Source organism: Macaca thibetana, chromosome 7, assembly GCF_024542745.1.
Source record: "Macaca thibetana thibetana isolate TM-01 chromosome 7, ASM2454274v1, whole genome shotgun sequence".
Taxonomy (NCBI): Eukaryota; Metazoa; Chordata; class Mammalia; order Primates; family Cercopithecidae; genus Macaca; species Macaca thibetana.
Genome location: NC_065584.1, coordinates 101817987 through 101831700, shown reverse-complemented (window position 1 = coordinate 101831700; position 13714 = coordinate 101817987). Strand labels below are relative to the sequence as shown.

At 55.5% G+C, this 13714-nt stretch overlaps 1 protein-coding gene across 2 annotated transcripts in view; it reads right to left on the bottom strand.

Moving 5' to 3' along the window:
- Positions 1–2788: 2788 nt before the first annotated feature.
- Positions 2789–13714, bottom strand: part of MFGE8 (milk fat globule EGF and factor V/VIII domain containing) — a 174892-nt gene continuing 163966 nt past the window's right edge. For both annotated transcript variants that reach the window (XM_050797682.1, XM_050797681.1), the window contains 6 exons: positions 11357–11538; positions 10785–10937; positions 9915–10059; positions 5408–5592; positions 3776–3931; positions 2789–3652 (listed from right to left, as the gene is read on the bottom strand). In XM_050797682.1, coding sequence (XP_050653639.1) covers positions 3515–3652; positions 3776–3931; positions 5408–5592; positions 9915–10059; positions 10785–10937; positions 11357–11538 — 959 coding nt within the window. In that variant the 3' untranslated portion in view covers positions 2789–3514. The remainder of the gene's footprint in view (positions 3653–3775; positions 3932–5407; positions 5593–9914; positions 10060–10784; positions 10938–11356; positions 11539–13714) is intronic.

Genomic DNA, 13714 nt, shown 5'->3' with positions numbered 1-13714 from the left:
TGTCCAGCATTCTGCTAAGGGCTCATGCTGCTCCCCACCTTTGGTTGTGGAAGGGGTGAGACTTCTGTATGACTTTCTTTACCCAATAGAAAGCAAGGGGGTGAGGCCGAGTGCAGTGAATGACTCATGCCTGTAACCCCAGCACTTTGGGAAGCAGAGGCGGGTGGATCACCTGAGGTCAGGAGTTCAAGACCAGCCTGGGCAACATGGTGAAACCGCATCTCTACTAAAAATACAAAATTAGCTGGGCGTGGTGGAGCATGCCTGTAATCCCAGCTACTTGGGAGGCTTAGGCAGGAGAATTGCTTGAACCCAGGAGGCAGAGGTTGCAGTAAGCCAAGTTCATGCCATTGTGCTCCAGCCTGGGCAACAAGAGTTAAACTCTGTCTCAAAAAAAAAAAAAAAAAAAAAAGCAAGGGGGTGCTGACATCCTCCTGCCCCTGAGTTTGGCCATCATGAAACGCTGGCCAAAGTCCTAACTCACTGTCAGGCACATAGCAGGTGCTATCCCCAGGACATGGGGCTTGAATGAGTGGCCCTGGCTGGGAGGGGAGACACAGGGTGGGATGCCTCTGCAGCCTACAGGGGCAATCAGGCTTCTGAGTGGTCCTCCAACAGAGGTGGACCTCCCTTCGGAATCCTGCTAATCAGCACAGCCATCCAGGCAGCCACTCAGGATGCCTCTGTTTGGACAGGGTGTTTTCTTTCCTGTCCAGACCAATGGGGGCCCTGGCCTGGACAGCCCGATGTTTCCTCAGCAGAAAAGACTGAGGTCCTTCAGCTTTGGCTGGGGGAAGGGTCGAAGGGTCACAGGGTCACAGAGCCCAGAGCCTCTTCCTAAACGCAGCTCAAGTTGGCCCGTGTGTGTGTGTGTGTGTGTGTGTGTGTGTGTGTGTGCGCGCGCGCGCGTGCGCATATGTGTGTGTTACACATAGCCAGGGGCAAATTGGAGCACAAAGAACTGTGATCAACAGGTAAACGGCACCTAAAAGGAATGCCAGACTTGATAGGCAAAGGGGAGCCAAGGTAGGTTCCTCTGCAGGTTCCGGACAGGGGAGAGGATGGACAGCAGGGAGAGCACATTTTGTTACAGGAAGTCGAGTTGAACATGCCAGCCAGGGGTAGGGATAGCCAGCAGATGGAATCTGAACACTCACCCTCTGCCTTGCAGTGGGGCAGAAAAAAGTCAATGTGTAGGGGTGATGGTAAAAGCTGGGCAAATGGAAGACACTGCTGAGGGAGAGAAGACAAGAAAGGAAGGAGGGGGTCAGGAGTGAGGGAACTCCGCTCCAGGGTCCCAGGAGGGGGACTTTTAGAAGGCTGTGGCCAACCCATCCCAGAGCAGTGATGCTTCTCCCACTGTCTGCTCATCCCAGGGGCAGGCTGGAACAGGGGTTCAGGGCAGGAAACTCCCCCGGGAGTCCTGAGGCTCAAAAGCATCCGTAAAGACTTGGCTCTAAACCCAATCCACACCACTCCACAGAAGAGAGCTCTGAAACAGGAAGCAGTAGGCCAAGGGAACCCCAGGGGAAGGGAGTCCCCCATCCTCAATTCCTATGAAGACCACTGCCTGGGCCTTTTATTCAGACCCTGCTAGGCCCAGGAGCCCAGCAACGGCAGGTCTCAGAAAGGAACCACTTCCAGACGCATTTCCCTGATGTGGTTCCAGCAAAGCCACGCCCTCCCTTTGGCAGCCCTGCGGCCTCACCTCCTGCTGCTCAGAGGCACCCCCTGCCTGCAGAGCACAGCTCGGCTCCCAAAGTTTGGAAAAGTTCACCTTAATGAAGAGGGTGGTTTTTCCTACACCCCTTCCCAAGCTAGCCAAGCCTCTGCCTGCAAGTCACCCTCCCAGATCGCCAGGACACTGGCCTGCAAGGCCCGCCCCCACTTCTTGATGACCCCACACAGGGGAGGGCAGCGAGGGTATCCCTGGAGCACACACACACCAGTGGCCTACCAGGAACCAGTGTGTTCAGGCAGGAGGCCTCATGCCCACTTGGCAGAGCCCTGGTCCCCTCCTCTAGTCCCACGCTGCACCCACCCCAGGAACTCCAGTTCTGAAGGCACCCAGGTTCACTGGTCTAATAGTTCCACCAGCCCACCACTCCAGCTGCAGAGAGAACGGAAACTGCTGAAGGGGAAAACCAGCTGCCCCAGCCGGTCTTCCTGGCAGGAAGGGAGCAAAAGCATTCAGGAGACAGCGTCTGCCAGGCGCTCACTGGGCCCCTGACCAGGCAGCAGCTGTGGGGCCCAGGGCCAAATGGGCATGGAGATAGAAAGCAGAGGGAAGAGGGGAAGTCAGGTTTTGAGGACCCGGAAGTCCTGACTCCCTCCGCCTGCTATGAAGCTATGTGTAGTCAGGCAGGTGACATAAAGAAAGATGGGGCCGGGTACGGCGGCTCACGCCTGTCATCCCAGCACTTTGGGAGGCTGAGGCAGGTGGATCACGAGGTCGAGAGATTAAGACCATCCTGGCCAACATGGTGAAACCCCGTCTCTACTAAAAATACAAAAATTAGCTGGGCATGGTGGTATGCACCTATAGTCCCAGCTATTTGGGAGGCTGAGGCAGGAGAAACGCTTGAACCGGGAGGCAGAGGTTGCAGTGAGCCAAGATCACATTATTGCACTCCAGCCTGGCAACAGAGCAAGACTGTCTCAAAAAAGAAAAAAAAAAAAGCAAGCAAGCAAGCAAGCTGGGGCTCAGAGAGGACCACAGGTGGAGGATGGGGAAACCAGCGCAATTTAAATCCCATTCCCATGAAACAATAATGAACCACACCAAGAGTTCCCGTGAAGAAGATAAATATATTTTGGAAGCTGCCTGTGTCCTCTGGGGTGAAAAGCCAGCACAGAGGGCCCCAAACACCCACCCTGCCAACCCATGCCCTCCTCTGACCTCACTCCCTTATCTCCCCGTAGACCCACCCCGCCCCCTTCTGTCTCACTGGGCTTCAGGACAAGGGGCAAGAGAGGTATCCAGGGAGACAAGGGGAAGTGTGTCGGTGACAGGGGGCAACAGAAGTTGTGGCCACATGGTACCCCAGGGCCGACGCAGGGCTGATGGGCAAGAGGCTGTTATCTCCAGCCTGGCGCTTCTGGGCCTTTCTTGAGGACACCACGGGAATGCGGTGTGTGAGAGAGGGGCTAGGAGAGACAGAGACACACGCGTCTGGGATTGGGGGTCTGGACAGGGGCAGGGAAACCACACGCCCTACTTTGCCCTTCCCTGTCCATCCCAGACCTACTCAGATCTCTCAGTGCCTAAGAAACAGGACAGTGAGGGCCGGGGGTTAGGGGATGGGGCTTAGGGGTTGGGACAGGGCCCGTGAGAGGTGGAGGGTGAGGAAGAGGGAGGGAGGGGTGACTGTGTGATGGTGACTGTGTGATGGTGCTGCCTCTGAACACCCTCCGCTTCCCCAGTCCCCAGTCCCATGGTGATTTAAAGGGGCTGAGAAGCCAGGAGGTGGTGGGCCCATGGAAAGCAGGAGGACCTGGGGATGGCAAGTGGTCACTAACAGCCCAGCAGCTCCAGGCGCAGGGCGATGCGGTTGTGCCAGGCTACAGGCAGGACACGCACATAGCGAGCCAGGATGGGCGTCTCAAACAAGTTCTTCTTGTGGGAATGGTTGTCCCAGTTGCCAGGGAAGATCTAGAGGCAGAGCGGGTGTCAGGAGGACCCCAAGCCAGCCCCCCTCCCCTCAGAGCCCCAGGCCAGACTCCCAGGGAAGTAATGAAGGAATGGCAAAGGGTGGGCAGCTGGTCAGACACCCACCTTGCTGCTGCCAGTCCTGGGGTCCTGGTACTCAGTCCAGTTCGCACTGTCATTACTGTAGGCCACCTTGTAGGATGCCACAAACTGGACGGAGCCAAAGTTACGGGCCCCCTGGGTGATGATGCCTGTCACCTCCTTCGGGGAGCCCAGGTCCACCTACAGAAGAAATCAACCACATTTTCTCTGCTTGGACCATCTCCAGTAAGGTGAAAAGAGGCAGACACACTGAGGCATGAATTCTAGTTTTGAAAAAAAACTACTTGGTTGAGCCTCAGTTTTTTTGGCTATAAAATGGGCATAAGGCCGGACGTGGTGTCTCACACCTATAATCCCAACACTTTGGGAGACCGAGGCGGGTGGATCACCTGAAGTCAGGAGTTTGAGACCAGCCTGGCCAACATGGTGAAACCCTGTCTCTACTAAAAATACAAAAAATTAGCTGGGCATGATGGCGGGTGCCTGTAATCCCAGCTACTAGGGAGGCTGAGTCAGAAGAACCACTTGAAATTCCAGCTACTAGGGAGGCCAAGTCAGAAGAACCACTTGAACCCGGGAGGCGGAGGTTGCAGTGAGCCGAGATGGCGCCACTGCACTCCAGCCTGGCTTTGTCTCAGAAAAAAAAAAAAAAAAAGCCTTGGGGGGCATAAATAATACCACCTACTTGGCCACACATGGTGTTCGGTACCTCACTGCTGTAAGGCTCGTAGAGTCTGGGCCCTGGCCAACTCAACACCAACCACCCCTGCCTGAGACCTGCACTATGCTGTGATGGGAAGAAGGACAGGAGAGGCCACAGCCTGGAGGGGCATGAACTGCTCTAGAGGCTCCCTGCAGCGCTGCCCACAGTCGACACTGGTCCTGAGGGTGTCCACAGGCAGGCAGCAACTCATGGAACCCAGCTCCACAGTGTGCTCCATGGGGCCCTGAGACAGACCTCCTGTCTCCAGTCCCTGATCTCCCTGGAGAACCTGCCAGCTGCAGCTGGACACACAGTTCCCCAACATCCAGGTGTAAACCCAACTCACTGCCAGCCAGCAAGTGGGTCCTAGGCAGATCGTCGTCCTGCCAGCTCTCAGCTTCCTCATCTATAAAACAAGCTCTGGCTTTCCATGACTCTCTTTTGTTTCCCAGTTTCAATGACAGACAAGGGCTGTCACATGGTGGCTTCTTAGACACTGAGTCAGAGAATATGTACGCTGTGCTCAGGGGAGAGGTCCCAAGATGCCTGGGTCATGTCTCCCTCTTCCGCCTCTGCCCTGCTGTCCACAGGCTGAGCCTTGTCAACCCTGTGGCAGCCCATGGAGCAGCTCTCCTCCTGTGTATAAACACACACACACACACACGCACGCGCGCACACACACACACACGCGCGCACGCGCACGCACACACGCACACGCGCGCACACACACACACACGCACACGCACACACACATCCTTTTTCCACCTTAGTGGAAGCAGGATCAGGAGAAGGGAGTACAGGTGTGAAGAAGAAAGAAAAGCCAAAGGAAAATAAGGCTTTTCCAGAACTCTCTTGGGAAGCAGAAGCCTGGGCTGGGGAGAGGTCAAAGATCTGGCAGTCCCACCTCATCCCACCCAACCCCAGCCCTGAATCCCAAGAAGGGGCTGGCCCACCTGCAGCCACTGATCGTTACTGTAGCTCCCTGCAACCCAGGCGTTGAAGTTGCCCTGCTTGTCCAGCCGTGCGTAGGAGGGGTTCCAGCTGAAGAGATGCAAGCCCCAGGTCTTGTAGCTGCTGGAGGCCGTGATCTGCTTGTCAGGGATGCTGTTATTCTTCAGGCCCAGGGGATTGAAGCATCCTGCCAGCAAGGTGGGCTGTCATCTGGATCTGGGATCCACAGCTCCCAGGGGCGGGAGCACAAGGCGATGAAGCGGAAAGAACTCTGTGGATCCTGACCAGCCCCTGGCATGCTCTTCAGCAACAGAAAGCAGCTCCATCCACCTTGCAGGGCCAACTGTGCAACCTTCTCACTGCCGGCCCCACCAGTTCCTCACCACAACCAGCCGGGCTCAGCTCCTCACAGATCACCCAAGACCTCCCACTCACCACCCTTCTCCCTCTGCACCAGGGAAGCCCCTGCTCCACCACCTCCTGCCCTCCTTCAATGCCTGACTTTGGAGACACCTCCTCCAAGAAGCCTGCTCTACTTCACTTGGGCAGGATTTCTTCCTCTTCTGGACTCACAGCACTGCCCCCATCGCCTCGGCCTCCCATCCATCCCATGGCACAGCCACTGACAACTTTAATAACAACCACCTCATTTATTCAGTGCTTACTTCAGTCATTTTTTTCTGCCACCAAAAAAAAAAAAAAAAAAAAAACCTCCCGAGTAGCTGGGACTACAGGCGCCCGCCACCGCGCCCGGCTAGGTTTTTTTTTTTTTTGTATTTTTTTTTTAGTAGAGACGGGGTTTCACCATGTTAGCCAGGATGGTCTCTATCTCCTGACCTCGTGATCTGCCCGTCTCGGCCTCCCAAAGTGCCCGGATTACAGGCTTGAGCCACCGCGCCCGGCCACATACAAACGCTTAATGTCACACTATGACATCACCTCCACCATCCACACATCCCAGCTAGATGATGAAGGCCTGCCTGGTGGCGACCCAGTGACGAACAGGACAACACCCCTGCCCGCCAGCAGCTGGCAGTTAGAGAACTCAGACCACTCCTGGGGCTCAGGAACATCTCTATTTCCATTCCCCAGAAGCCCCCTGACTTAGTGTCTCCCAGAGGGCCTTCGCACACTCAGATGTTCTGGGCATGCTGTCACACAGGCCTGTGAGGGCTGGCCCGGGAAGCTGGCCTTTGTTTCACTTAGCCCTGCCTCAAACACTCAGGAATGTGCTGGGCTGTCTTGCATTCGTATCTGCACGTGGCATATGGATAGAACAGTTGGGGATGGGCAGGAGATACAACTCCCAAGAGAATGATGGGGGTGTCTCCTCACTCCACAAGTGTCTATCCCTCTGGGGAGTTGAGGGAGGCAGGACTGGACGGTGGGACTGGAGCGCCCCCTGCAATCTGGGAGCCAACTAAGTTATGTCACTGCCCTCCGGACACCTGCACCCTCACCACTCGAGACATTTGCCTCCAGGGTGTGTTGACAATGCCTGCCGATGGGACCATCGCCTCCTGATGGTGGTGCACCAGGGAACCACCACCTTCCCCCTCAAAGAGAGGCTACTGGGCTGGGAACTGGTTGTCCCTTGGTCCCAGAAGAGGAGAGGCCTGAGTCAGGCTAAAACCTGGGCAGCTTTGCAGAGGACACCAATTCTGCACAATGTGCTCAATGCAGACCTCTCTACAGATCATCTGCTTCTAGCGGTTCATACCCTCCTCACTCAGCCTCCCCAGGAAGTCAGACAGCCTTCCTGGTAAAATACAGTTGGAAGGGGCACCAGGGAAGGGGCAGAACTGTCAGCTCCATCACTCTAGGAAGTCCCTTCCTCTCTCTGGGTGTCAGTCTCCCCATCTATAAAATAAGATACTAGGGGAGTAATTCTCCCAGATCACCTGGGGATCTTGTTTAAAAAAGATTCTGGGCGAATCACGAGGTCAGGAGATCGAGACCATCCTGGCTAACACGGTGAAACCCCGTCTCTACTAAAAATACAAAAAACTAGCCGGGCAAAGTGGCGGGCGCCTGTGGTCCCAGCTACTCGGGAGGCTGAGGCAGGAGAATGGCTAAACCCGGGAGGCGGAGCTTGCAGTGAGCTGAGATCCGGCCACTGTACTCCAGCCTGGGCGACAGAGCGAGACTCCGTCTCTCAAAAAAAAAAAAAAAAAAAGATTCTGTTTCAGCAAATGTAGGCTGGGGCTTTTAGTCTGTAATTTTTTTTTTTTTTTTTTTTTGAGACACAGTCTCGCTCTGTCACCCAGGCTGGAGTGCAGTGGCATGATCTCGGCTCACTACAACCTCTGCCTCCTGACTGGGTTCAGGCAATTATCCTGCCTCCACCTCCCTAGTAGCTGGAATTACAGGTGCCCGCCATCATGCCCGGCTAATTTTTGTATTTTTTTAGTAGAGACAGGGTTTTGCCATGTTGGCCAGGCTAGTCTTGATCTCCTGACCTCAGATGATCCACTCGCCTCGGCCTCCCAAAGTGCTGGGATTATAGGTGTCAGCCACCGCACCCAGCCTCAGTCTGCATATCTAAGAAGCTCCTAGGTGATGACACTGTGGGTCCCTGGGGCTCTTCACCCACCAAGCTGCCCCTCAGTCTCTAGGATCCAGCTCCACTGGCCTTCCTTCCATCCTTCAACATGCCCCAGGGCCTTTGCACTTACCAATTCCTTGCCTGCAGTGCTCTTTTTAAGTTTTTCATGTGGCTGGCTCTCCATCATTCAGGCCCCCAGTCAAAGGCCTTCCCAACAGAGCAGTCTTTGTCTTGCTCTCTCCCCTCACCTCAAGTCATGGTCATCTCATCACCCTCTAGCTTTTCTTCAGAGCTGTTACTGCTCTCTGTCATCTGTTCCTTGCCTCAAGTCTGCCTCCCTTGCTACAATGCAAATTCCATGAGGTCAGGCAATCATTCCCTAGAGCCAAGTACCCAGGAGGGGCTTAATCAATATCTTAATAAACATCCATTGAATTAAATAATTAATTCACCAAAGGCACCATGCCTGCAAAGAGGAATCCCGTGTGGAATCCCAGGTACCCCCAGACCTCAGCCCCACCCACATATATGCACGCATGCACCAACACTCTCCAGCTGACTGGAAGGCCTATAGGGAGAGGAGTGGTCCAGACCCTGAAGGAAGCAGACAGGGTACCTGGGCTTCCTTGGTTTGCAAGGCTCACCCTCTTTTGGCCCTGAGCAGGGGCCAGTCATGCCTGGATCCAGGCAACTTTAATGGCCAAAGGCTTCAAGCCAAAACAGCAAGTGGCAGGGACTCCAGGGAGAGGTACACAGACCTGGCTCTGTCCTTTCCCAGTAGGCTACATTTCCTTCTAGCAGAAGGCAGTCTTAGACGCCCCACTGAAACAGTAAGGCTCAAAAGGCCCCCTGGTGGAGGAAGCATACCTACTCAAGTTCACACTAAAAACACTAAACCCAGCCAGGCACTGAACTCAGCTCTGAGGGGTATTTGGGTGGTGTCTGAAATGAGACAACAGGAAGAGGTGTCACAGAGGGGAAAGAGGGGGCGCAGGAGGGCAGGTCTGGGTAAGATAAAAATGCCAGTGGGTAAGATAAGAACCTCCACTCTGCAGCTCCGCTTAGCGAGTCTTACAGTTCCACTGACGGCCAGCAGGTGGCACTGTGGCTGCAAAGAGAGAGAAATACCCAGCCCTCAAAAAGGAAAGCTGAATTGAGCTGCGCTGAGGCAATCAACGTCTGTCAGCCCAAACCCTGCACCCTAACCTCGCCAAGGCTGTCTCCTGGGTCTGCAGAAAGCTGTCCCTTTCTGGTCCCCCCCCAGCTCTCCATCTGGGGAATTTCTTTGGAAACCTCTTTGGGAATATCTGGAAAAGGCAGCAGGAAGCACCAGCTCCAAGCCCCATGGTCCAAGAAGCCCCTGTGTTTCTCTGGAGTGCAGACTCTAAGAGTTTGGCAAGGAAAGCTCTGGATGGGTGGGGCCGGGAGCCCAGAGATCTAGACCAAGTCTTAATACCTACCAGATGTGTACCCTTAATAAATCATTCATCGGGGCCCCACGCCCCTCATTCATTCATTCACTCATTCATCAAGTGTTTATTGAGTGCCTATAAACCAGACACCATTCTAGGCACTGGGAATACCGAAGCAAACAAAACAGACAAATTATCTGCCCTCGTAAAGCTGACATCTGCCAAACACACCTAACGCTACATGTTCTAGAAGCTACAGGACAGGAGCCAACCAGAAGAAGTGAAAATACTTTGAAAATCGAAGTCTTTTTCTCTATCAACCAGAACGCCCTGGGTCATGGGTTGGCCGACAGCAAACACCTGGGTGGGACTGCTATGACCAGGTGAGTCCCTAGAGTGCGTTTCCTGAGTGAAGCCTGGTCCCCGGGCCTTGTTGCTGCCCTACCCAGCTCAGTTTGGCTGAGAAAAGAGGCAGCAGGGAGGGCCACCTCCTAGGACTGGCCCACGGTGCCCCCCTACCGGCACCCCCCTACCAGCACCCCCAGCACTCACCGTCCAACTCACAGCCCAGTAGCTCAAAGCGCAGAGTACAGGCCGTGTGGCAGCTCGTGGGGTACAACCTCACATACTGAGCCTCCACAGGGGTCTCAAACAGGTTGACATGCACCGCATTTTTGTTCCAGTTACCCGCAAACTCCTAGAAGGGAAGGGACAAGACTGGGGGAGGGAGGTCCATCTGGGCAGTCCCCCTCCCTGGGGTTACATCATCTTCCTTTTCAGACCTGGGAGGCAGAGGTGGGGCTGGAAGGGTGAAGAGGACTTGGAAGAGCCAGCAGGGGCTCACATAGCAGCCTCTCCTTTGGTCACTCCGTACCCCTCCACACAGATTCTCCTCTCACTTTCCTTAATCATCATGGAGCCTGGGCATAAACCCCTATAGTTGACACAGGGTCACCTGTAACCTACAGGGTGCCTCTTTGCAAATTAGGAAAAGGCACTCCTTTCTCAAATAGTTTATTATGACAATTTTCTGACAGAGTTCCACAAATGTATAATGCCTGTACTGTGAATGGTGCCTGCTTAGTAATGATGTCCTTGAGCAGTGTACAGCCTACACAACTGTACATGTACCCCTAAAGGCTCAGAATGAAACCCAGCTCCACCACCACTACCACCCTCAACAGGTCACTGTACCATTTTGGGTCTCACTAGTCTCATCTCTAAAGTGGGACTATTGCTTGTAAACCACAGAACATGGACACAGTCTGGGTTTCCCAATTTCTAGAAGCCAAGATGCACCCGAAGACCCATGTCATGGCCAATCACCCAGGGTTCTCTGGACTCACTGGGGGTCCTCAGTCAATGCTAGAACCTTAGGGGGTATGGACCACAGCCCCTCTTTCAGGCCCCAACAAGACCTACCTTGTGTTTTTCATTAACATCATGGATGAAATTGAATTCATGTCCATTAAGGCTGTAGGCCACCTTGAAGGCCTTCAGGTACTCATGACTAGCCAAGCGGCTAGCACCCTGCGTCACCACACCTGTTACCCACATCCTCCGCAGCAGGTTCACCTGGACACAGGGCAGGGGAGATGGCACCCTTATCTCCTGGGTTCTTTCCACTCAAGATCCAAGCAGACCCGTCCCTTCACTCTCCGCACTGGATGGGGGAAAAACCCAACAACGGCAGCAAAGAAGGGGCAGCTGAGCACACCACCCGCACAAAGCGCCTGCTTCTTCTGCCCCGGCCTCTAGAGGCCTCATCGAGTACCCACAGCCCTCCACAGCCTGGGGCCCGCTCCCCCTTCACCCTAACCCCATACCGGGTTCCCCCAGGGATGCCATCCACTTACAGACACTTCACCTGTGGGAACTTGCTACCTTGCCACCTGAACTCCAGTGACGAACCCTCCCATGGTAACCCCCAAATGCAGGAACATTCATCGAGCCTTCTCTCCATCACTCCGCCCCAGGGCCATCCCCAGGCATACCTGGATCCAGGGGTTATCATCATTGCTGCTGGGTGTCCAGGCATTGACCATGCCTGCGCGGTTCAGGCGGGCCAGCTCCGGGACCCAATGCTGCAAACCCAAGAAGGTCACACGCACAGATGAGGCGGTGATCTGTGAGTTGGCAATGTTCCCATTCTCCATGCCCAGCGGCTCGACACACTCTGAGGGGAGGGAGGTGGCAGTCAGGTGGCTATCCCAGCAGGTTCCTGGGCCCAGCTGGGACCCAACGGACAAGAAAATAAGACTCAGTGGCCTCTGCCTAGGCCCCAGGGCCGGGGAGAACCTCAGAGCCTCTCTCAGAACAAAGACCACAAAGAGACAATGAAGGCAATGCCCAGGACAAGCTGCCAAGAAAAGGTGTGTGGCTGGGAGTGGTGAGGGCAAGGGGGTTGGGCAGAGTCATGGGAGGCCAGGACCCAGGGCTGCCAGAGGATCCCAGCCAGGGTAGCACTCTGGGGATGGCCGTGATTGGCACTCATGGAAAATAGAGTCCCCCTCCAGGCTGTGGGAGGTGGCCACGTTCATATAGGGCATCTGGAAGCAGTTAGTCTGGTGCACAGAATACCAGTGTGACCCCCTCTTCCTCAGTGCCCCCCCCCACCAGGAAGGGACGCCATCCTCAGCCAGCCCCTGGCTTCCTCAGAAGGGTGGCTTTGGGAGAAGGGTTACCTTGGTTGGCAATGAACAGGACCAGCACTGCACACAAAGAAAGAAGCCAGGCCGGGCGCAGTGGCTCAAGCCTGTAATCCCAGCACTTTGGGAGGCCGAGACGGGCAGATCATGAGGTCAGGAGATCGAGACCATCCTGGTTAACCCGGTGAAACCCCGTCTCTACTAAAAAAAATACAAAAAACTAGCCGGGCGAGGTGGCAGGCGCCTGTAGTCCCAGCTACTCAGGAGGCTGAGGCAGGAGAATGGCGTGAACCCGGGAGGCGGAGCTTGCAGTCAGCTGAGATCCGGCCACTGCACTACAGCCTGGGTGACAGAGCGAGACTCCGTCTCAAAAAAAAACAAAAAACAAAAAACAAAGAAAGAAGCTAATCTGCCTGGAGTTTTCTAGAACTCCCACTAGTAGGAGTTCTCCAGGTGGGGCACAAATGCCATTCTGCTTTCCCTCTTTGTGCCTTCCACCTGTGGGCCCTCACCTAGCCATCTGTGAACATGCCCTTGGCCGAGGCCCCATCCCCCTCACCATCACTCCAGCAGTGCGGTCCCAGGAACCCAGGACAGCTACGAGGCCCACCTACAGGCCAAGCTTCTCTCATCACCTGGGGATCCCCCAGCGTATCCCTGGGCCTTCCAGCTGCCAAGCAGAGAACCCACAGACAGATCTATTCTTCCTCCAGCATCACAGGCTCAGACGAGCTCGGTGTTAGCGCACTCTGGCAGGGAGGGGAACGCGCAAAGTGAGGCCAGAGCCCCGAGACCAGAGCTCGGCCAGTGGCTGAGATTTGACCCCAGTCTGCCTCCAGGACAATCCCTATACCCCACCATACTCACACCCTGAAGGAGTCCAATGTGCATTCTTTGGGCCCACAGGGCCCTTGTTGGCTCTAAGGAAACATACCACATAAAAGGCAAGGAAGAGCTACGAAGGGCCCTCTGAGGGCTTCCTCCGCTGTGTGGTCACCCCTGCCTTCTTCCTGGGTGCAGCCATGTCCAGCCTGGGGCAGATCTCAGGCCCAGAAGCTAGAAGTGAGGGTGGGTAATTCCAACTCAGGCATACCCACAGTTACCTCAGCTCCCAGGACACTCGTTAGTGGCCCCACCCGGCCCCACCAGGGCTCTGATTGCCTTAGCAACCCATCCCCCAAACCATATATACACCCTTCCACCCAGATCTCAAACACATCTGGCCTCAGGCCAGGGCCCAAGGCATAGGCCCCAGGGCCACTTGGGAGGTAAAAGGCATCCTACACACTTGACCTGCTCTCTCCCAGGGCTCCTGCTCACACCCAGCTGGCTCAAGCCACCTGCCCCCTCCTTCTGGAGGCCAGCAAACCTCAGAACCCATCCCCACATCTCCCTGAAGGAGGGCAAGATGTCCCCCGCCCCCTACCCAAGATGCTCAGCGACTGACCTGCTAGATTCAGAAACCTAGGACTCCCACTCCACCCATCCCCGGGCCCGCATGTGGGCGACCCGCCTACCCCATGAGGAGTCCTGGTGGGGCGGGAGCACTGAGTGGAAGGGACTCCAGCTGGGCCTGGAGGGAGGACAGCAGGGGAACTGCTGTTGGCACCCCACCTAGGGCCATTCTGTGGCCAAGTGGATAACCAGGCAGGTCACACAAGGCCCCTCTCGGCACGCAGGGCCTCTGACCACCTGACCTCGAGG